Raw genomic sequence first — 20,996 nt, forward strand, 5'->3', positions numbered from 1 at the left:
TGCGTGCGAAAGTATTATTGAAATTGGCAAATTGCAAATTTTTCTTGATTTACTTTTGTAATCTGAATTTAGAGAGCGATAGATTATGTACTTTTTTTTAGTTACGGATAATTTAGGCAAAGAAGATGAATTCCAAAATACTCGGGAGTTTTCATATATAATAGAGATAACGAGAATCAGTCAAAACCGAAATTACCAAGCTATTCCTCTCTCTTTGTTTTGTAGAGCACGGTCCTTTAATATTAGACTATAGCTCATAAGAAAATAGTGGTCAAAATTTGTTGCAGCAAGAGCTGAACCAGCAAAGAGGAACAGTGTGTCCTCTCTCATGTCATTTAAAACTATCATGCTGTTTGCAAATCACCCTTATTTTTCCTTGCAGGACGGACATTAATGCTAATTGAATTACAACACACAAATAAGGAAAGTAATCTCAACAAATAGCCAATCAACTTTAACTAATCATTATTGGTAAAGCACCACAAGTTACAAATCGCCACAAGCACAGCACTATAGCAGCATCCAACCGGGAGGAACTCGCAAGTCGGAAGGATTGCACATTCAAATGATTTACAGAAGTATAACAAGACATCACACAAGAAACATAACAGCCTGCTAATCCAGAGATCCACGGTTATTGGAAGATTAAGTATGTGTAGGTCTAGCATAGAAGTACGTTTCTAGGCTTTACGACAAACATCACCTTCACAGATATATCCTTCCTTAGTCTCGACTTTGCCCTCTTCATCTTCTGCTTTTCCCTCAATTTTCTCTATTAATTTCTTCATGTGATTCTCAGTGAAGGGAAATGCATCTGCCCCGTGCGCTCCTATGAGTTGTCTGGTTTCAGTAGTTATTGTCTTACCTTCAGGTCCAATAGCCACAAGACATGGGATACCCTTAACTTTGAACTTGCGAGACAGATAAGCCTTCCTCTCATCGCCGAATGGGAGGGCTAACCAAGGCATGTCTGAATAGTATTCGTCAAATGACGGCTGGTCACGATCACTGGAGACAAATATGATCTCAAACGCACTCTCCTTCGCCTTAATTTCATGGTATGTTTCAATAAGCTTTGGCGTAAAAGCACGACATGGCGGGCACCAATGTGCAGAGAAATATATAAGCACATGTTTTCCAACAAGCTGAGACACAGGAACCTGAACAACAAAATATAAAAAGAAGCATTATAAATTCAGGCGCATAGCAGAAACTTGAGAAATTATGCACATCTCACAACGAGTAGTGATACATCAATCTCAAAGATGAACGAGATTTCCCATCTCAGCACTAAATGATAAATTACTTCAATGTCTCTTATTTGCATGTACGAGGAGATATGCAAAAATTCCCCATTTCAAAGATGAGGTTATCATAACCTTTTCAACAAGTTAACAGTCATGTGATTTCCTTAAAGAGGGGACAAAGAAAGAAAAGGAGCCATTACCTTAGAGCCACTTTTGTCAATGACATAGTCCTTTTCTCCATGAACCAGTATGGATTCAAGTGTTTGTGACTCAAGTTTGGCTTTCTCAATCTCAGCAAGCTCAGCCAGCTTCTCGGAACTGAAAGGGTATGCCGCAGCACCGTGCTCTTGTATCAGTTCAGCAACATCTGGATTCAGAGTCTTCCCATCTGGTCCAATGATGACCAACCTGGGAATGCTTCTAAGCTCAAAATAACGAACAAGCTTTTCAATCTTTTTATCCTTGAAGGGCAAAGAAAGCCATGGCATATCTGCCAGATTTTCTTTGAATCCTCCTTCATCATCCTCATCCAAATAAATTAACACAATCTCAAAGTTCTCGCCTTCCTCTCTGAGTTTCTTATAAACCTCCACTAGTTTTTGTGTAAATACAGTGCAGGGCTCATAAGGGCCTACACAGAAATAGAGGCCAACCATCTTTCCTTCAAGCTCAGTTACAGAAACCTGATGAGAAATCACAATTATAAACCAGACAAAACAAGCAAATGTATATCTAGAAGAGCGTAACGAACAGGTGAAAATATGCCAGCAGAGTGCAAATTTTAAGTTGAGCAAACATGACACAGATCTGGACTTCTTCCAAATACAGGAAGCATGGAACTATTTGTCTTAGCTGAAAAAATACATAATGTCAGGTTTCAATTTCCTTGGTGTATTAACAACAAAAATCAACTTCCGGACATGGTCATAATCCTCTTGGTTGATCTCTAAGACTATTTAAGAATCCAGTTCAAACGACGTTCATTTACGTTTATGAGTTTATCAATTATCATGTCATAGAGGTTTACAAAACAAAGCACCAATCATCTTGGTTAATCTAGACTATCTGACTCAAAAGACACTTGCTGTTGGTTTATCAATCATAGAAAATCTTTATTTGAAAATGAAATGTCCAGGGTTACAAAAGCATATACCTACCACTCCTAAAAAACATCTAAGGTCTTCAACAACAAATTCAAGCAGATGCATAGAATCAAACATAATGAAAGAATGTTACCTTCGTTTCATCACTTGAAATAACATAATCTCGAGATCCATAAACCAAAAGATTTCTCAAGTTCTGGTTTCTCTTTGCGGCCTCTTCTTCCTCTTTCAATTGATCAATCCTTTCTGAGGTAAAGGGGTATGCTTCGGCTTCGTGTTCCATGACTACTTCGACCCCTTCATCAGTCGAGATTTTCCCATCTTTATCAAGGAACACAAGATGAGGGATTCCCATCACACTGAATTTTTCCTTGAGGCTCTTGATTGTGGCATTATCAGAAAGTGGAATAGCAAGCCACGGCATCTTAGAGAAGTAACCTTGAAAAGACTCTTCATCTCTATCAGATGAGATGAAGACAATTTCAAAGTCCCCTTTCGAGGAGAGCTCTTTGTATACTTCGATCAAACTTGGGGTAAAACCACGGCATGGCGGGCACCATGAAGCAGAGAAATACAAACCCAAAATTTTCCCACTCAAATCTTTGATGTTCACCTATCATCAGCAAGTTCAAAGAAATTCGAATGAAGTAATTCCAAATTCGACAAAAGCAGAAACTTTTTTAGCAGATCAAAGCAGGAGCTACAACATACCAAACCAAAGTATTGACTTATAAATGAGAGCTTCACAGCACACAAAGTCAACAAATCCCAAACAAAAACAACATCCATAAACACTCAAACTGAACATCTTCAACCATTCATAAAATCGATGAAAATTAAGATTCCTCAGGCGGTCATCACAGCCAAAAAAAATCTTAAATTGGTACTTAAAAATGAAAAAAAAAAATTATAATTTGGTCCATATTGATTACAGACCGGAACAAGAACAACCACAACAAAGCCTCTTAGCCTCAGACCGGAACAAGAACAACCACAACAAAGCCTCTTAGCCTCATTCTCAAAATGACATGGGGTCATCTAACATGAATCGTCATAAGAAATCGATTACAACCCAATTGCAAACAATCAAAAAAATTTCATTAGTCACCAAGTAAAATCAACAAAAAACTACTAATTACCCAAAATCAACAACAAAAGAATCATCATTAATATTAATAATATCAAACAATACCAGCAAATGAAACAAATGAAAGAATATCAATCATTTAACAATACCCATAAACAAATTGGCAAAGTTACATAAACCCCATCAAATTAAACAAACTATGCATAGGTGATAACTATACAAATTAAAACTTCAATTAGTAAGAAACATAAAGGAAAGAAATAAAGGTTACCTTATCACCATTGTTACGAATGAGAAAATCTCTCTCCTCTGATGAGAAAAGAGAGCTCAGATCATAACATTCATTGTTGTTAATGGAGTTTTCTTCAGCCATTTGACTCTTATATTACTAGCTTCGCAAAATTAAAACTTTTTTTTGGACTCTTATATTACTAGCTTCGCAAAATTAAAACTTTTTTTGGAGCGTCAATCTGTTTTTAGAGTTGAAAGTGGTATTTGAGCAAGCACATAACAGATGATTAAAGAGTATATATGGAGAAAATTAAATGGGGTTTTAGTAGAAGTTTTCTTGATGATGAAGAAAAATATACAAATAAATAACGACTACTCTTTACAAGTCAATGCAGATTATTTCGAAAGTGATGCTCAATTTCCTGTAAATTTCACAAAGGCAAATTGCATCAATTTTTTTTTTTTTCCGCCACATGGCCGGTGTGGAGAAATAGGTAAGAAGGTACACTATTATGTCTATACGGTTGGATTGAGCAATGATAATCCCATATCGGGTATGTGTCAATACCATGACATTTATGTAATTTTTATGACAAAAGTAGTATTAAAAAATTATATATAAAAAAATTTCATATTTTTTTTTGGGAGGTTGTTAGTTGAAATCTTAAATCAAATCTGGACTACATCAAATCATATCAGTTTGCTATTAAATCATATCTGAGCTACATCTAATCATATCAAGTAACTGATATGGGAAAAGTTGTCCCATACCGGGTATGGGACTATACTTTCTCCAGTTGGATATTGTGAAAGACGGTTACTTTTAATTTAGAAATAGGCGCGATCCAAGCCTAATATTAAAAGATAATGGATCACCTTTTTGAGAGTTAAGCATAAAATTGAGCCCCAAGTTTTAGTATTTTTCACCCATTGGGGACTCAAGTTTTTTTTTTCACCAATTGAGTACTCTGATTGATTTTCACCACAATTAAACCTTAGCCACCCCTAATCAACTCTCTCCTCTAGTCCTCCCCTCACCCCTTTCTCTCTCTTCCCCACAAACACAAACACTCACCCACACAAACACCATCAGCCACAAAACAACCACCAGCAGACACCTAGCTACAACCACCGCCCACCGCTCCACCTCAACACCGACCAAGCTCCACCTCACCTCACCACTCCAGCAAACCTAACACCACCATTGTTAATCACCCCAAAACCCAACCTAAACTCGAGCACAACCCCGCAATCCAACATCAAATCCAACCCCACCATGACACAACCTACCAATCCACCAACGGTCCACCTCTCGCACAACCAAATCGGCGGCACTCAACCCAAACCAACGAGCAACCCAAACGAAAGAAGAAGGTGGTGAGAGAGAATTTCGAACAACCACCACCACCATTGTTGCTGAGGTTGTTCGTTTTCTGTTGTTGTTGGTGTGAGGGTGTTGAAGGGCGTGTGGTGGTGACTGAGACTGGAGGTCCAGCGAGATCTCAGGCGAGGGTGAGCGAGCATGAGTGTGGGTAGGTGTGTGAGGATGAGGGTGGTTGCACGTGGAGGGACGGCGGTCGGATAGAGGAGGCCAAGGTTGCTCGCCGGTTGTGGTTGTGGTGGCGGACAATAGGGCAGTGGTGTTGGTTGTGGTGGCGGACAGTAGGGTGGTGGTGGTTGACTGCTAGTTGGATGAGGGGGTGGTGGTGGACTGGTGGTTTGTGGCTTAATTTGGTATAAGAGAGAAATTTATGATTTGGGGTCTAATGAGGGAATTAAACCAAAGGGATTAAATTATAATTACTATCCAAATTGGTCTCAGTACCCAATTGGTGAAAAAAAAAAACTTGAGTCCCTAATTGGTGAAGAACACCAAAACTTGGGACTCAACTTTATGCTTAACTCCCTTTTTGAACATAGTGACTACTTTAATTTATTGAGTGACCATTTTAATTTATAAAGGAATCAATTTAATATATTCAGAAATCACATAGAAGGTATTGTGTCAGACTCGTCTGACACAATACAACTGGTCGGACCACTTCAGTTAGAAGCACTTGTGCTTCAGTTAGACGTGCTTGGGTTTCAGTTGGTCTTTATTTTTTTCAGTTAGTTTCTAAATTTTTTTCAGTTAGTTTCTAATTTTTTTTTCAGTTAGTCTTCATTTTTTTCAGTTAGTCTTCTTTTTTTTCAGTTGGTTTCAAATTTTTTTAAACACCAATTGAAACATATAAAACACAAACTGAAAGAACAACAAGAACTAACTGAAACACTAACAAAGCACCAACTGAATGAAAGGAAAAATAAGATCAGCTGAAACATATTAAGCACCAACTGAAACATATTAAACACCAACTGAAATAACAACAAGAACTAACTGAAACACTAATAAAGCACCAACTGAAAATAATAACAAACTAACTGAAATACTAAGAAAAGTACCAACTGAATTGAAAATTAAAGCACCTGAAACATATTAAGCACCTGAAATATATTAAGCACCAACTGATAATAACAACAAAACTAACTGAAACCCTAAGAAAAGCACCTACTAAAAACCTAACAAACAACCTATTACAAATGTAATACATCAAATGAAACAAACATACATATAAATGAAAGAAACAAACAACTAACTGAAAATATAAACAACAACTAAACAAAATGCGCCTAAACAAATTTCAAACAAAATAAAGCAAAAACAATTGAAATACAAAAACATTCGAAAAACATAAAAATCAATGTGAAACACAGAAACAGCCAAACGCATATCAGGTTTGTCAATCTTCGCTGACTTCTTAGAAGCCTTAGAACTACATTTAAAGAAAAAAACGATCAACACAATTTTTTTTCTTTCTAAAAACAGATCAACTAAACTATCAACTAAGAGATTAATGGCCAAAAAATTTCAAAATACCTGTAATCATCTTCTCTTCCCCTCTTAACTACCATGGTCGAGTTGATCAAATGCAAAAGTAGAAATCAAACGTAAAAGTATGAGGTTAGAGAATTTCGGAGTAGAAAATATAAGAAAGCTTTTGAAATTTAGGAATGGAGTTTGAAATTTAGCAATGGAGTGAAGAACTGCTAAATTAGAGGTAACCGTTGAATGAAACTAGGAAAAGTGGGAAGCAAAAATAAAAGACAAAAAATAAAAATAAAAAAATAAAACACGCGTCTGAAATATGAATTGGGCTCGGCCCGTTTGACTGTACTATTGGGTCAGATGGTCTGACCCAATAGTTTCACTTCTTTAATTTATTTAGTGATTGGTTTAATTCATTTAGTGACTAATTTAATCCATTTCGTAAGACTGTCAGGCTATTTATAAAAATTATTTGTTATAACTCGAAATTCAAATGGAAAATAAAGGAAGGAGGAGAGAAGAGACGACTACGATGGTGCAAGATACCTCGAAATAGTGTTGGATTAGAAAGAAATAAAATGAGTCTTTTAAGAGAATGTAGACTTAAGTTGTCTAATTTTATATTAAAATTAGATCGTCTATTAAAATAATTTGTGATGTCTATAACACATTTTGCCATTACTAAATCAAGATTTTTTGACATTGAATTGTGTCTAAGTTAATGTGTTTAGTTGTTCAATTACTTCGCCAAAAAAATTATCATACATTAGGATATACCTAAGTTTGGTACACTTTAAGGCTTTTTATTTGCTCATTGTTTATTTAAAATCATGTAAATGAGCAAAATGTACTTAAAAAAAAAGGATAATTCAGGTGTATAATGAATGAACCCATTACTTAGCTTATTGCCTTACTAGTTGTATATGCAAGCGATGCGTGCGTCGACAATTTTATGTAGGTATATACAAATGGAAATATTTTTTTAATCTAAAATTATTTTGGTAGTGATGTAAATTATCGAGGTTCTTTTGTAGGTGTTATTATCTTTTTTAATTAAAAGTGAATGATTTTAACTGGTCATACTATCACTGAAAAATTTGGTTGATGATTTAATAGTTTTTTTCCAGCGACTTTAGTATAGTTCTTTAACAATTATAATTGTTAATAAACCATATTGTTTGAACTTTGTAAACATGAAATATTATGTTATCACGATATATTATTAACTTTTTTTGGTTGAAGATTCTAATTGATTTCGTGAATTGATTGTATCAATCTAGTTTGTCAAGTTATTAATAGTATTGTATATTCTATTTTTGACCTACTCATATGACAATTTTCATTGATTCTCATTTTTCAATTTTTTATAAAAAGAAAAACATTGTTTAAATTATTAGAGGGTATTTTAGTCACTTCAAAAAAGGACACCACACCTCCTCCCTTGAGCCTTGGCTTATATAATAAAGATTTCCGGACAACCGGTTTGGAGTACCCGAAACACCACCCTTGTATTTCTTTAAATGTAACGTGTGGTACTGCTAATTGAGTTACAACATACAAATCAAGAAAGGAATTTAATCACATACCAAATGAACAATAGATAAATCATATTCGTAAAGCATCACGAGTTACAAATCACCACATACATCGAAGTATCCATACTTTGTGAAACTCGCAACTAATGCCCAAGCGCATCCAACAAGAAAGATAACAGCCTGATGATCCAAAGATCTACAGTTATTTGGTAAATTATGTGAATGTCTAGAATAGAGGTTTAGGTGCACTTCTAGATTTTACGACAAACATCACCTTCACAAATATATTCTTCCTTATTCTCGATCTTACTCTCTTCATCTTTTGCTTGTGCCTCTTTCTTTAAGGCACATTTGGGATCAAGATCAAAGTCACACTCCTTGCAGTAAAAAGACCAGCTATGCCCCGGATTATTACATCCATCACAGTAATAACCATCACGGCGTACCTTCAAAAGCTCGTGTTCATGAAGCTCATGTTTCAATTTCTCAGGCCATCCCTTTGCCATCTGCTCAATTTTTTCTTCTAAATTTTTCATGTGACCCTCATTGAAGGGAAATGCATCTGCCCCGTGGGATCCTATGAGCTCTCTGGCTTCAGTAGTAATTGTCTTACCTTGAGGTCCAATAGCCACAAGACATGGGATACCCTTAACTTTAAACTTGCGAGACAGATAAGCCTTCCTCTCATCGCCAAATGGGAGGGCTAACCAAGGCATGTGTGAATAGTATTCATCAAATGAGGACTGATCGCGATCACTAGAGACAAATATGATCTCAAATGCGCTCTCCTTCGCCTTGATTTCATGGTATGTCTCAATAAGCTTTGGTGTAAAAGCACGACATGGTGGGCACCAGTGTGCAGAGAAGTATATAAGCACATGTTTTCCAACAAGCTGAGACACAGAGACCTGAGCAACATAACATAAAAGGAATATCAGTACAATCGTGCACAGCAGAAACTTGAAGAATTTTGAATATTTTACAAATTAATAGTTCCATGATTCTCTTAACACGGGGGAGAACCATTGTTACCTTAGATCCACTTTTGTCAACAACATAGTCCTTTTCTGCAGAAACCAGTATCGATTCAAGGGTCTGTGACTCAAGTTTGGCTTTCTCGATCTCAGCAAGCTCAGCCAACTTCTCTGGAGTGAAAGGATAAGCCACAGCACCATGCTCATCTATCAGTTCCACAACATCTGGATTCAGAGTCTTCCCATCTGGCCCAATAATGACCAGCCTGGGAATGTTTCTTAACTCAAAGTACCGAACAAGACGTGCAATCTTCTTATCCTTGAAGGGTAAAGCAACCCATGGCATTTCTGCCAACCCTTCTTTGAATCCTCCTTCGTCATCCTCATCCAAATAGATTAACACAACCTCAAAGTTCTCGCCATTCTCTTTGAGTGACTTGTAAACCTCTACTAGTTTTCGAGTGAATTCAGTGCATGGCTTATAAGAGCCTACACAGAAATAGAGCCCAACCATCTTTCCTTCAAGCTCGGTTATTGGAACCTGCTGGGAGATCCAAGCTATAAATACGATAAAACAAGCAAATGGGTATCATTAATTGGTAACAAACAGGCGGAATATGCTAGAGTCCACTGTATAAGACTATAAGTTGAGCATATGTAAGCATATCTGAACTTTCTCCTAACTCGGAGCACCGACCTATGTGTTTAGCTAAATCAAGGAATAAGGTCCACAATATAAATCAACTTATGGACAAAGTAACAATCGTCTCGGTTGATCTGAAACCATTTAATATATAACTCAATCACTCAAAAGACGTTGATTGCTGCTTTTTATCAAGTATCTGGTCATAAGGGTTTCTGATGAAACATATTAGATTTGAGGATAATGTTGGCCAGAGTTCCAAAAGACACTGACAGATATACAAGCAGAAATTCATCCCTCCTATAAAGCATCTAAGGTCTTCCACAGCAAATTCAAGCAGATGCATTGAATATAACATACTGTAAGAAAGTTTACCTTCTTTTCATCGTTCGAGATCACATAATCCCGAGGTCCATGAGCCAACAGATTTGTCAAGCTCTGGTTTCTCTTTGCAGCCTCTTCCTCCTCTTTCAATTGATTAATTCTATCTGGGGTGAACGGGTATGCTTCGGCTTCATGTTCCTTGACCACTTTCACCCCTTCATCAGTCGAGACCTTTCCGTCTTTGTTAAGGATCACAAGATGAGGGATTCCCATCACACTGAATTTTTCCCCGAGGCTCTTAATTGTGGCTTCATCAGAAATTGGAATGGCAAGCCATGGCATCTTAGAGAAGTAATTCTGAAAAGACTCTTCATCAAAGTCAGATGAAACAAAGACAACTTCAAAGTCCCCTTTTGAAGAGAGCTCTTTATATACTTCGATCAAAATTGGGGTGAAACCACGGCAAGGCGGGCACCATGAAGCAGAGAAATACAAAGCCAATATCTTCCCACTCAAATCTTTGATGGTAACCTATCATCAGCAATTCCAGGAAAATTCTAATGAACACACTCCAAATTCGATATAAGCAGGCATAACATCAACAAATCAAAACAAAAGCACCTAATAATGAAATATCCCTAATTATCACCAAGTAAAATAACAAAAACTTCTAAAGACCCAATAACAACAACAATGAACACTGATCATAAATGTGAAACCCCCCTTCCAGAAAGGGGATGACAAGACACAAAATGACGACGACAACGACAACAATCACAGCAACAACAACAACAACAACAACAACAACATCATCATCATCATCATCAACATCATCATCATCATCATCATCATCATCATCAACAACAACAACAACAATAGCAAAAATTTGATAACTTACAGCAAACCAAAAATGACTGTAAAATTTGTCCAACTGCTATAACACATACCAGCAAATGAAACAAAAAACCGACCAAAAAATTGAAGAGTATCAAACACCAAACTAAGCCAACAAACACAATAAGCAAAAATTCATAATTCCCATGAAATTAAACAAATTGTTAAACTGAAGAAAGTAATATATAATTGTAAGAAAATAAGGAAACAGATAAACTAGGTTACCTTATCACCATTGTTGCGAATGAGGAAATCTCTCTCCTCAGAAGAAAGAAGAGAGCTCAAATCATAACACTCACTGTTAATAGAGTTTTCCTCAGCCATTTCACTCTTCTATTTTTTTATTTTTTTTGCAAAATTAAATTTTCTTTGGATTTTTTTTTTTTTTTGTTCAGATTGGTGTTTCAGCAAAACAGATAATTAAGAGTATATATAGGGAGAAAAGATGGGATTTTAGCAGCTTAATTAGTGATGAAGATGGAAAAAGAAAAAGGGACGACTCCAAGTCAATGCAGATTATCTATAGCAATTTCTTACTAGCTAAGGTGGTAGCAAATGAGACAATTTGGCTGCAATTAGCTGTGGGCCAGTGATAAGTATAACGGTTGCAAATTTACAAGGGTGTTCATACTTCATACTATGCGTGTGAAATTGATCATCAAAATGCTACTCCAAGTTGGGAAATTCTTTGATAACACGGATTCTTATTTCTCAAAGATATCCCACGATCTACAATAATTTATACATTTAGGTTCCGTTCTTTTCAATTTTTTTTTTTCTTATCTGAACTTGTTTGAACTTATTAGACCTTATATTTGAACTTATTAGATTTTATTTGAACTTGTTAGATCTTACTTTGAGTGTGTGAACCTTTTTTTGTTTAACTGAAGTTAATAGACCTTAACTTATTTTTTCTTATAAAGATTGATAATAAGCTAAACTCATGCATCTTACAGGGTCATAATTTTGACCCAGTCAAAACTCTAAATGGAGTTAAAAACTCTCTTTTGGTGCAAAATGTTGTTCACCAAACAGGGCCATAATTTTGACCGTTTATAAAGGAAATAGACCATGAACTTCAAAGAATCCTCTCTAGCAGTAATAGAATGATTGTCAAGTTGTCACTAAGGAGTCGTTTGGTTCACTATTTTTGGGTTTCAAGAAACGGAATCAATTATCGATTCCCTTTCATTTTGTTTGGTTCAACCCCTCATCAATCCCTTACCATTACTTGATGGTAATGGATTCCCCCAATTTGTTACTTTCTCTCCCCCTCAAGTAACAAAACCATTACTTGAAGTTAATGGTTACCCTCCATTTCCATTCCTTGGCTTGAACCAAACACTCAATAAAGATAACCATTTTTGTTAGCATTCCCCTCCTCTATTTGTATCTATTTTCTTTCCATTCCATATCTTGAACCAAACGACTCCTAAGTGTAAACCTTGTATTTGCTCATGGTAGTCAATCGTGGAAGAAGTTTACTCTCAGCTTGGTCCTTCCTATTTCTTTCTTTCTGTTTAGCTATCTTCTTAGCACTATATTTCTGAAAGCTTCGTTAGTACTTATTTCAGTTTAAAAGCTATACCAGAAAAATAAATTTGTAAAGAAGCAATTTATGCTATGAACAATTTGCATAAAGGTGATTTTTTTTTATCTGAATAATAATTTCGCGTACAACGGCAAACGATGAGTGTTTCATTAAGCTGTGTTAATTGATTGTTACAGCAGAAGAATGAAATACAAGCAAAATGTCATTTGCTAATTTCAACACTAGGGACATTGGGAGGAGAAATGAGAGAGAACATGAAACCTATCAAAAATGAGGAAAAAAAATAAAAGAAACTTACAAGGTGATGTATATGGCAAGGAGGCTTCACTAAAACAGCTCCTCTGAGTATACCAAAAAAATTCCTCAATCTACACAGTACAATTACAATGGTATGATTATATACATCATGGTGCTCTATCACACTCGTGATCATTGCAAATCCACCCAGCATTCGAAGTTTCATGATCCTTCAAATTATTACCGGTTCCATCTGCTTCTGCCAGAGCACATTTTGGGTGGAGATCAAAATCACACTCTTCACAATTGAAGGACCATAATTGTCCATCTCCGTCACAACCATCACACCTATAAACATTGCGCCGTGTGAGCAGAAGTTCATGATCTTCATGAAGAGCATGGTTCACCTTCTCAGGCCATCCTTTAGTCATCTCCTCAAGTTCAGATTCTACTACCTTCAGCCGTTCACTGGTAAAAGGATAAGATTTCGCCCCATGAACCATAATAAGTTTCCTGGCTTCTGTTGAGATTGTCTTCCCGCTAGGTCCAATTGCAACCAGTTTTGGGATCCCAAAGACCTTGAATAAACGACTCAGATATGCCGTTCGCTGGTCATCGTATGGAATAGCTAACCAGGGCATTGCAGAAAAAAATTCATCGAAGGAAATCTGGTCTTTATCACCAGAGATGAAGATCACTTCAAAGGCATCATCCTTTGCTTTTATCTGCTGGTAAGCTTCAATGAGTTTTGAAAGAAAGGCACGACATGGAGGGCACCAATGCGCTGAAAAATACAAGAGGATGTTCTTCCCTACAAGATGAGAAATAGGGACCTGCAGAGAACAAACTAGAAGAATTAGTCAGCAGCAATAGTATGCCTCACAATTTAAGAAAAACAAGAAAGAAGCTATTTCTTGGATAATGCAAATCATAAAGGATCTCTTAGGGTTTTTTTTTAACTTCACCTTATATTTCCTATACTAATCAATACTGAACTAGTCTGGACCAATCTGAACTAATTGGAACTTTAGGAGCTGATTTTATAAGGTGTTAGAGCTTATTGGAGCAAATCTGAACTTATCTAAACTTATTAGCTTTTAAGGTGAAGAGAGCGCACCCATGAGATGACTTTCCAGAGATCCAACAATCACACAAATCCATTAATGATCACGGGAGCAACTTAAGCAGGGTATTCTGTTTTCACCAGAAACATGCCAACAATTCATAAATTGTATTGTATCAAAAAGGAAGGAAAAAAAGAAGAAGAATAATAAACGCAGCAGTCTAGTTAACGGATATGCAATATAATGTGAGCTTTGACATTGGGATTGTAAAATGAACTAAGCAGCATGCACAAAACTCCATACTAAAACAGTATCTCACCTTTGTGCCACTCTTATCAATAACAAAATCCAGCTTTCCTGAAACGAGAATTGACTCAAGGGTCTGAGCCTCTTGCCTTGCTTTTTCTATTTGAGCAAGCTCCTTAAACCTCTCTGGTGTGAAAGGGTATGCCTCAACTCCATGATCTTCTATCGCCTCTCGCCCATTATAATGAAGGGTTCTCCCATCTGGTCCTACTATAACCAAAGTGGGAAGCGTTGATAGATCGAAATAACGAGCCAGTTTGACACAGCTCTTGTCCTTAACAGGCAAAGAATACCAGGGCATGCTGGCAAATCCCTGTTTAAAAAGCTCTTCATCTTCATCAAGGGGAATCAAAACAATCTCGAAATTCTCCCCCTTTGCCTTTAACTCTTCATAAAAGTCTATCAGTACAGGATTGAATTGCATGCATGATCTGTACGTCGACAGTGAGAAATATAGACCAATAGTCCTGCCTTCAAGCTCAGAAACAAGCACCTGCATAACAGGCAAAACAAATTGCCTTCAGGCTTTAACATAAAGAGACTACAGAAATTTTGTATATCAAACCCATAAAATTCTACAATATCTTACTCTGTAAGATCAATTACTATGTAAACAAGCAAGCATAAGCATAACACATTAACAGCAATTACCACATGCCTCAATATATACCTTTTTACCATTAGCCGAGAGCACAAAATTACGAGAATCGGACGCCAGTATAGACTTTAAGGTTCTCGTTGTTTCCTCTTGCTTTTTCAGTATCTGGATTCTTTCTGGGGTAAATGGATACCCCTGAGCTTCATAATCCTGAATGATCGCAACACCATCATCAGTGAGAACCTTGCCAGTTTCATCTAGAATAACAAAATGGGGAAGACCATCGACTTTGAACATATCATCCAATTTATCACGAGTTTCTGAGTCAGAAAATGGTATGGCAAGCCAGGGCATCTTGGAGAAGTAATTATCAAAAGACTCATCATCATCGTCGGCTGTAATAAAAACAACCTCAAAATCTTTTCCCTGGGAAGTAAGCTCATTGTATACCTCAATAAGAATTGGGGTAAAACGACAACATAGGCCACACCAAGACGCTGAAAAGTACAACGCGACTATCTTCCCTTTCAAAGTATCAACACTGACCTGCATAAAGATTACAACATATGGGTTCAGTCAACAAAGAAAATGGCAGAGAAATCAGACCCATTAGCACAGTTCAATACAAACGAGTAAGCAGAAATTCTAGATTACCTAACAACAATACAAGGTCTAGTATGTGGTGGCCTTTCTAAGTGGGATTCATTAGTCCTACTCGTCTGTATCATTATGAATATATGGATTATGCAATATTTTAGGTGGACTCAGGAGCACATAGATCTACATGCACCTATGACAAGACGCAGGTAGAAACATACAAAACGCTGCACATGACTTTTATTGTTATAAATAAACCAAAAAAAACATGCTCTCCCCGACCCCAATGTCGCCCAAGTACCTCGCCAGTCGCCAATGTATATCACTTGATTTGGATCAATCAAGATAACAGCTAGTGATCTTCCTTAAAATGGGCACGGAAACACAACATTACTCTACATAATTTTGTTAAATTAGCCCAAGTTTACCACTTGCAAATTACAATTCGTCTTTCTTGGATCGCAGTTCGCGGTTAGTGAATTAAGTAACACTAAGTCACTACTACACTAGTGCTAAAACTACTAGAATCTATAAATGATCATAATAAGTCCCTCAAACAAAATGAGGTCCTGGAAGATCCAGTTTACCCACTAATGTCATCTTTAAAATCATATCATGTCTGCTGGACAGAAATTCGTCACATTTATAAGTTCACCTCAGTGTAACATAATTCGCTATATAACATGCTTTTCCAATTCGTAATTCGCCCAAAATGGGCAAAAATAGGCGAATACCGACCATAATTCGTTTCTTTTAGAATCGTCAGTTCGCGGGGGAGATTAGGGAATTATGTTACAGTGGTTCTCTCAGCTACAGCTCAAGTAATGCTAGCATAAACTTGCTTAATTTTAAACCTTAACTAATAACAATATCAATTACACATAATCAAACTTAAACAATTACACATAATCAAATGAACTTTTCAAGCTTAATTAATAATTACTCAATGGCAATAATACTCTTGTAAGTCAACGGTAGGTGTAAATAAAAAAGAAAAAGCAGGATCCAAAAAAATTAACAAGAACAAAAGATCTTAATTGAATAATCAGTTCCATTACTGGAAGTAAGAAGTAAAGAAATGTTGTACGACAATAAATTTCTGAAATAAACGCAGGTAGAAGTGAAGAAAGAGAAAAAAGAGTAGAGAAGTAAGATAAAATTTAAACCTGGTGACCGTTGTTACGACAAAGGAAGTTTCTGTTGGAGGAGCACAGAATTGAACCAAGATCATGTCTTGTGGTGGCCATGGCGGTTCACAAGAAAGAGAGTCAAATAATTGGAGGGATATTCTTTCTCACACGGACCTGATTTATGCGTAAAGGTATAAAAACATTAGGCTACCCTCCTTGCCAGAGGTAGCCATTGTGCGGGCCTAACCAGATTCAGTCCTGAACCGATTAATAAGAAAATCGAGCTGATAGGAACCGACGGATGATCGGGCTAGAACCGGCTCGAAACCGCACAAGCATAAAGGTTCTTGTGGGCCAATTGATGGGAGAAGAAATCGGCCCAACCTAAGCCTTGAACCAGACCGTGAACAGCACTCAGCCTTGAAGTGGATCACAAATCGTGCTCAACCCTTAATTGACCCGTTAAACCAGTTCTAAATATACATAAAAGTTTTTCATCATCGGCCTAGTTATCAATAACACTAGCGTATATGGAAGGTGTCGAAAATTATTTATTGTAAATATTAGTGCATATGCAATTAAAATTTAAAAATCAAAATGTTTTTCCATTTACGAAAAAAAATAATTGGATTGGTGGACCAAACCTTAACCGTCCCAGACCGATCTGTTGAAACGAGACTGGACCGATTCATGTTTGAAAATACAACCCTGAACTTGAACTAGACCAAAGTGGTCAGCTAACTGGGCTGGTTCAAATCCATGTCAGCTAAAACGGTCTGGCCTACGAACCGGCCCGTGTCCATATCTAATTCTCGCGAAGGAAATACTTAACGTGTCGGATACAAGAATGGAAGTAAGAGAATAGTTATTATAAAGAGAAATATCAAAATTAGACGTTACTTGGTGCCCTACATTGGTTATTCAATCAACAGTGCGATTTACTCCCCTAAACACATGTCTAGCTTGGCAAGAGGCAAATTGAGTTAGTATGAGCTTACAATCAGTAAGAATATTAGCAATATTCCATGGATTAGAACAAAGATTATTGATAGTGTTAATGACCAAGAGGTTATCTCCTTCAATGATGATTATAAATACCCGTTCGCAAAGAGATCTTGATACCTTATTGCGGTACAATGGCTTTGGCGTTGAGAGCAGAAGTGCGGACAAGATCGAAGGCTTTGCCCGTAAAGAAGTTGACCTTCATGATTACGGATAATGACACCACCAGATGCATCTAGACCACGAACCGAAAATCAAAGTTTAACTTGAATAGTGAGTGAGGAGGAGGATCCCATCCTTCCCAGGCTCCTCTAAGAGGAGAACTAATAGCATGACAAGTACCCACTTGTGAGCGAAACTCCGATTTATCATGAGCACATTGTTGCTTAGTGAATGATAGTTGGGACACCATTTTTCGTTATTGAAGATAATAATAATAAGAAACAAATGAATTACTTCCTCTGTAACAAAAAAAAATGCAACATTTGTCATATTTGGATGTAACACAAAAAATACAACAATTTATAACTTACTTTATTTAGTAAATAATTTTCAACATATTTACAACAATATCATTACTAAAAAAAAATATCAAAATTTATCATTATCAGTTTATCATTCCCCTAATCCTACATGGACAATACATCCAATGATTCTCTTTTTTCTCTTTCCTTTTCACGAAGTCATCCCTCTAACTACAATTATCAAATTTTGACTAAGAGTCTGTGGGGTCCGGATCCTGTAGAGTTTTATGAAAACTCTACAAAGTAGAGTTAAATCCTGACCATATCTCTATTATATAAGGGAAGGGGGGAGCAATGGTGTCCTCTTTTGAAATGCCTATTTTGCCCCCCTTCCCTTTCAAAATTACAAAAGGAATGTTAAAATCAAAATCGACAAAAGAAAACTACCGCAAATTACTTTACAACACTCACTCACAAATCACTTAAAAGAATAAACTTTACAAATCACTCCTACAATTGAAAAAATCACGTTATAAAAATCACGCAAATCACTCAAATAATCAGGTTACTTTATTAAAACTTAAAATTAACATACAAACTAAAACTAATAACCTAGAAAGTGAATACATACAAAAACATTTACAAAAATTTACTTACAAATCACTATTCTCAAGAACCATTCACAATTAATGGTGGGCCATGATAAAAAATAGAGGTGTATTTATAGTGAAATCAGAATTTAGAAGTTAGACAAGGAAAAAAATTATTACTTTTTTATAATAAAACTTTTACATATATTTGGATGTATCTTTTTCTATTATATAATAGCGATTAATTATCAAGGTAAAAAGGTTTATGTAAAATATCATTCAAGAATTTAAAGTACAACTAACACATATCTCTATTATATAAGGGAAGGGGGGGGCTATGGTTTCCCCGAATGAAGAGACTATGTTACCCCCTTCCCATTCTAAATTTCAAATTTACTTACAAATTAAAGGTGACTTCAAACAAAAATACCGAAAATATAATTATAACAATCACTCACAAATTACAACCTATGAAAAAATTGACTTGAAATCAAAGTGTCCACTTTCTTTACAATTTATGAAGTACTATACTTAATTCAAAAATCAACTAAAAAATTATAATATTATAAATCATAAATAAATTCAATAAAATGTCTATTTTGTTCATAGAATTTAACTTTGAAAAGTATAAAAATAAAAAAAAAATAAAAAAGAATGGTGAGAGACTTAAGTGACAGAAACTAAGGCTCCGTTTGGTAGGGCGTAAAACGTTTTCCCGGAAAACTGTTTTCCTCTATTTTCAGTTTTACATTGTTTGGTTGGCAAAAGAGTGTAAAACCATTTTCCCTTGGGGTATTACTCTCCCAAGGATGGAAAACCATTTTCCTTTCAAAATGAAGGGAAAACTATTTTCCTTCTCTCTCTTGTACACTCCTCCCACTACCTCCTTACTTACCCTTTCATTTCATCATTTTTTTTACATCGAACCAAACAACGGAATTTTGGAATTGTGTTTTCCATTGTAAATGGTTTTCCATGAAAATCATTTTACACTGAAAATATTTTACGCCCTACCAAACGGAGCCTAAACCAATCAAATTTTGCAACTAAAAACAATTATACTTCGTATGTCTAATGTTCAAATTTTGAATCTTATGCCAAAAAAATCGAGTTTCTGTTTCGAAAAAAAATTCAAGCACGCATCGCGTGCAAAAAAAATTATAGTATTATAAAATCAAGGGCTCATGATTAGTGGGAAAGGAAAAGATACGGGCAGGATATTCGGGGGAAAATAGGGGGGATTTTTGGGAAAGAAAATACAAGCCTTTGATTTCTTAATCAACGACTGATATTTAACGAACTCTACCGTATAGAGTTATTTTGAAACTCTAGAGGATCTCAACACGAGTCTGTGTGCATCCAAATTGTTGCAATAATTTTGTTACAAATGAAGTATTAGTTTTCTTACATTATCCATTTGGGTCGCACTCTATACCAATCTATATAAAAAAGTTACTTTCTCCTCTGAATTAAAAAATACCCCATCAATTCTTACCATATCATCCTTTACTACTATCTGAAAAAGTATTTAGACATTTCTAAGAAGAAGTAAGGGTATGTTTTCTTCGACATAAAACAGTTGAACTGAACTGAACTGAACTGAACTGAATTGAATTGGATTGACTGAACTGAATTAAACTGAAATAAATAGTGATACGTGAGAGTAAAAATATTATCCAGAGCTGAATTGAACTGAACTGAACTGAATTAAACTGAAAATAAACTAGGGAGAACATGTCCTGATTTTACATAGGTGATTTCATTTTAATTTGATGATGTGAGATGTCAGTAATTTTTACGGTTCTACCTCCCTCACTTTGTTCATCTTCTACAAGCCATATTTTTCAACTAACAACGATATTTTATTTAAGGTAAATTATATGCTTTTCTCCGACTTTTGTGTTGTTATTGTCTTAATTTTTGTTTTCCTTTTTTTAACCTCCAGTTTCTAGATTTTCGAGGATAAGACGAATATAGTGTCGAATTTGGAATATTGTATTTGTTACAACATATTGGAATTTTCTCTACAACTTCATAATTAATCTCATCCATGACTATTTTATAGTAAGTTAGTAACCTTCAATAATGTCGAAGTTCTACAACTATCTAATTTTTAATTAGATTCATATTTACACAGTATGTTTCTTTATTTGTTCAATGATAATTTTCTCATATTAATTGGCTAAAGGGAACATATTTTTTGGATTAGAGTAATTGAAGGAACTTTATTTGTTGTTGTTATTTACTTATAGATTATATCTTTTCATTTGTGGATGACTAATGTTTTGTTAATATGGTTAAGGGATTAAGGTTAGATATGATGCTATGTTTCATTGAAATGGAGATAATTCTAGGGTTTTTGTGTGGTTGGAAGTATAGGGTTGAGCCGTTAACGTCGGATTAGAGTGTTGATATATGAATATGTGATAGATTTTTTTGTATCGAAATTGTAATGCAAGTCGATAATCGATTTGTCTAAAGCCTGTTCGGCATTACTGTCAGTCGAAAGTCATATGATTTGTGTTGTATAATGAACTTGAAGTTAGTATTAA

The 20,996-nt window shown here is 35.7% G+C and overlaps 3 protein-coding genes across 4 annotated transcripts; all 3 read right to left on the minus strand.

Annotated features, from left to right (window-relative positions):
* Positions 1 to 433: 433 nt before the first annotated feature.
* Positions 434 to 4,135, minus strand: LOC104897379 (probable nucleoredoxin 1). The gene is made up of 4 exons (XM_010684242.4): positions 3,709 to 4,135; positions 2,484 to 2,963; positions 1,448 to 1,930; positions 434 to 1,160 (listed from the first exon to the last, which is right to left on the minus strand). The coding sequence occupies exons 1-4, from the start codon at positions 3,808 to 3,810 to the stop codon at positions 681 to 683; spliced, it is 1,545 nt and encodes a 514-aa protein (XP_010682544.1). The 5' UTR covers positions 3,811 to 4,135; the 3' UTR covers positions 434 to 680.
* Positions 4,136 to 8,107: 3,972 nt separating this feature from the next.
* LOC104897380 (probable nucleoredoxin 1) lies at positions 8,108 to 11,388 on the minus strand. The gene is made up of 4 exons (XM_010684243.4): positions 11,130 to 11,388; positions 10,062 to 10,541; positions 9,102 to 9,584; positions 8,108 to 8,977 (listed from the first exon to the last, which is right to left on the minus strand). The coding sequence occupies exons 1-4, from the start codon at positions 11,226 to 11,228 to the stop codon at positions 8,321 to 8,323; spliced, it is 1,719 nt and encodes a 572-aa protein (XP_010682545.1). The 5' UTR covers positions 11,229 to 11,388; the 3' UTR covers positions 8,108 to 8,320.
* Positions 11,389 to 12,579: 1,191 nt separating this feature from the next.
* LOC104897381 (probable nucleoredoxin 1) lies at positions 12,580 to 16,590 on the minus strand. Of its 2 annotated transcripts, none has more exons than XM_048646264.1 (4): positions 16,425 to 16,590; positions 14,722 to 15,207; positions 14,077 to 14,556; positions 12,580 to 13,526 (listed from the first exon to the last, which is right to left on the minus strand). In XM_048646264.1, the coding sequence occupies exons 1-4, from the start codon at positions 16,503 to 16,505 to the stop codon at positions 12,861 to 12,863; spliced, it is 1,713 nt and encodes a 570-aa protein (XP_048502221.1). In that variant the 5' UTR covers positions 16,506 to 16,590; the 3' UTR covers positions 12,580 to 12,860. The 2 variants fall into 2 exon arrangements, with proteins under 2 accessions (XP_048502221.1, XP_010682546.1); XM_010684244.3 differs by having other exon boundaries at positions 14,734 to 15,207; positions 16,425 to 16,587.
* Between the last annotated feature and the right edge of the window lie 4,406 nt (positions 16,591 to 20,996).

This window comes from Beta vulgaris, chromosome 6 (assembly GCF_026745355.1).
Source record: "Beta vulgaris subsp. vulgaris cultivar EL10 chromosome 6, EL10.2, whole genome shotgun sequence".
Taxonomy (NCBI): Eukaryota; Viridiplantae; Streptophyta; class Magnoliopsida; order Caryophyllales; family Amaranthaceae; genus Beta; species Beta vulgaris.

Bases quoted from the DNA above. Each gene is read 5' to 3' on its own strand.
- LOC104897379 (XM_010684242.4), bottom strand. From the start codon at position 3,810: ATGGCTGAAGAAAACTCCATTAACAACAATGAATGTTATGATCTGAGC. The intron at 2,964-3,708 runs GTAACCTTTATT...TGCTGATGATAG, and splicing joins TTCGTAACAATGGTGATAAG to GTGAACATCAAAGATTTGAG. The intron at 1,161-1,447 runs GTAATGGCTCCT...TTTGTTGTTCAG, and splicing joins TTGACAAAAGTGGCTCTAAG to GTTCCTGTGTCTCAGCTTGT.
- LOC104897381 (XM_048646264.1), bottom strand. From the start codon at position 16,505: ATGGCCACCACAAGACATGATCTTGGTTCAATTCTGTGCTCCTCCAAC. The intron at 15,208-16,424 runs GTTTAAATTTTA...ATCTTTATGCAG, and splicing joins GTCGTAACAACGGTCACCAG to GTCAGTGTTGATACTTTGAA. The intron at 14,557-14,721 runs GCATGTGGTAAT...CCTGTTATGCAG, and splicing joins GTAAAAAGGTATATATTGAG to GTGCTTGTTTCTGAGCTTGA.
- LOC104897380 (XM_010684243.4), bottom strand. From the start codon at position 11,228: ATGGCTGAGGAAAACTCTATTAACAGTGAGTGTTATGATTTGAGCTCT. The intron at 9,585-10,061 runs GTAAACTTTCTT...ATCTCCCAGCAG, and splicing joins TCTCGAACGATGAAAAGAAG to GTTCCAATAACCGAGCTTGA. The intron at 8,978-9,101 runs GTAACAATGGTT...TATGTTGCTCAG, and splicing joins TTGACAAAAGTGGATCTAAG to GTCTCTGTGTCTCAGCTTGT.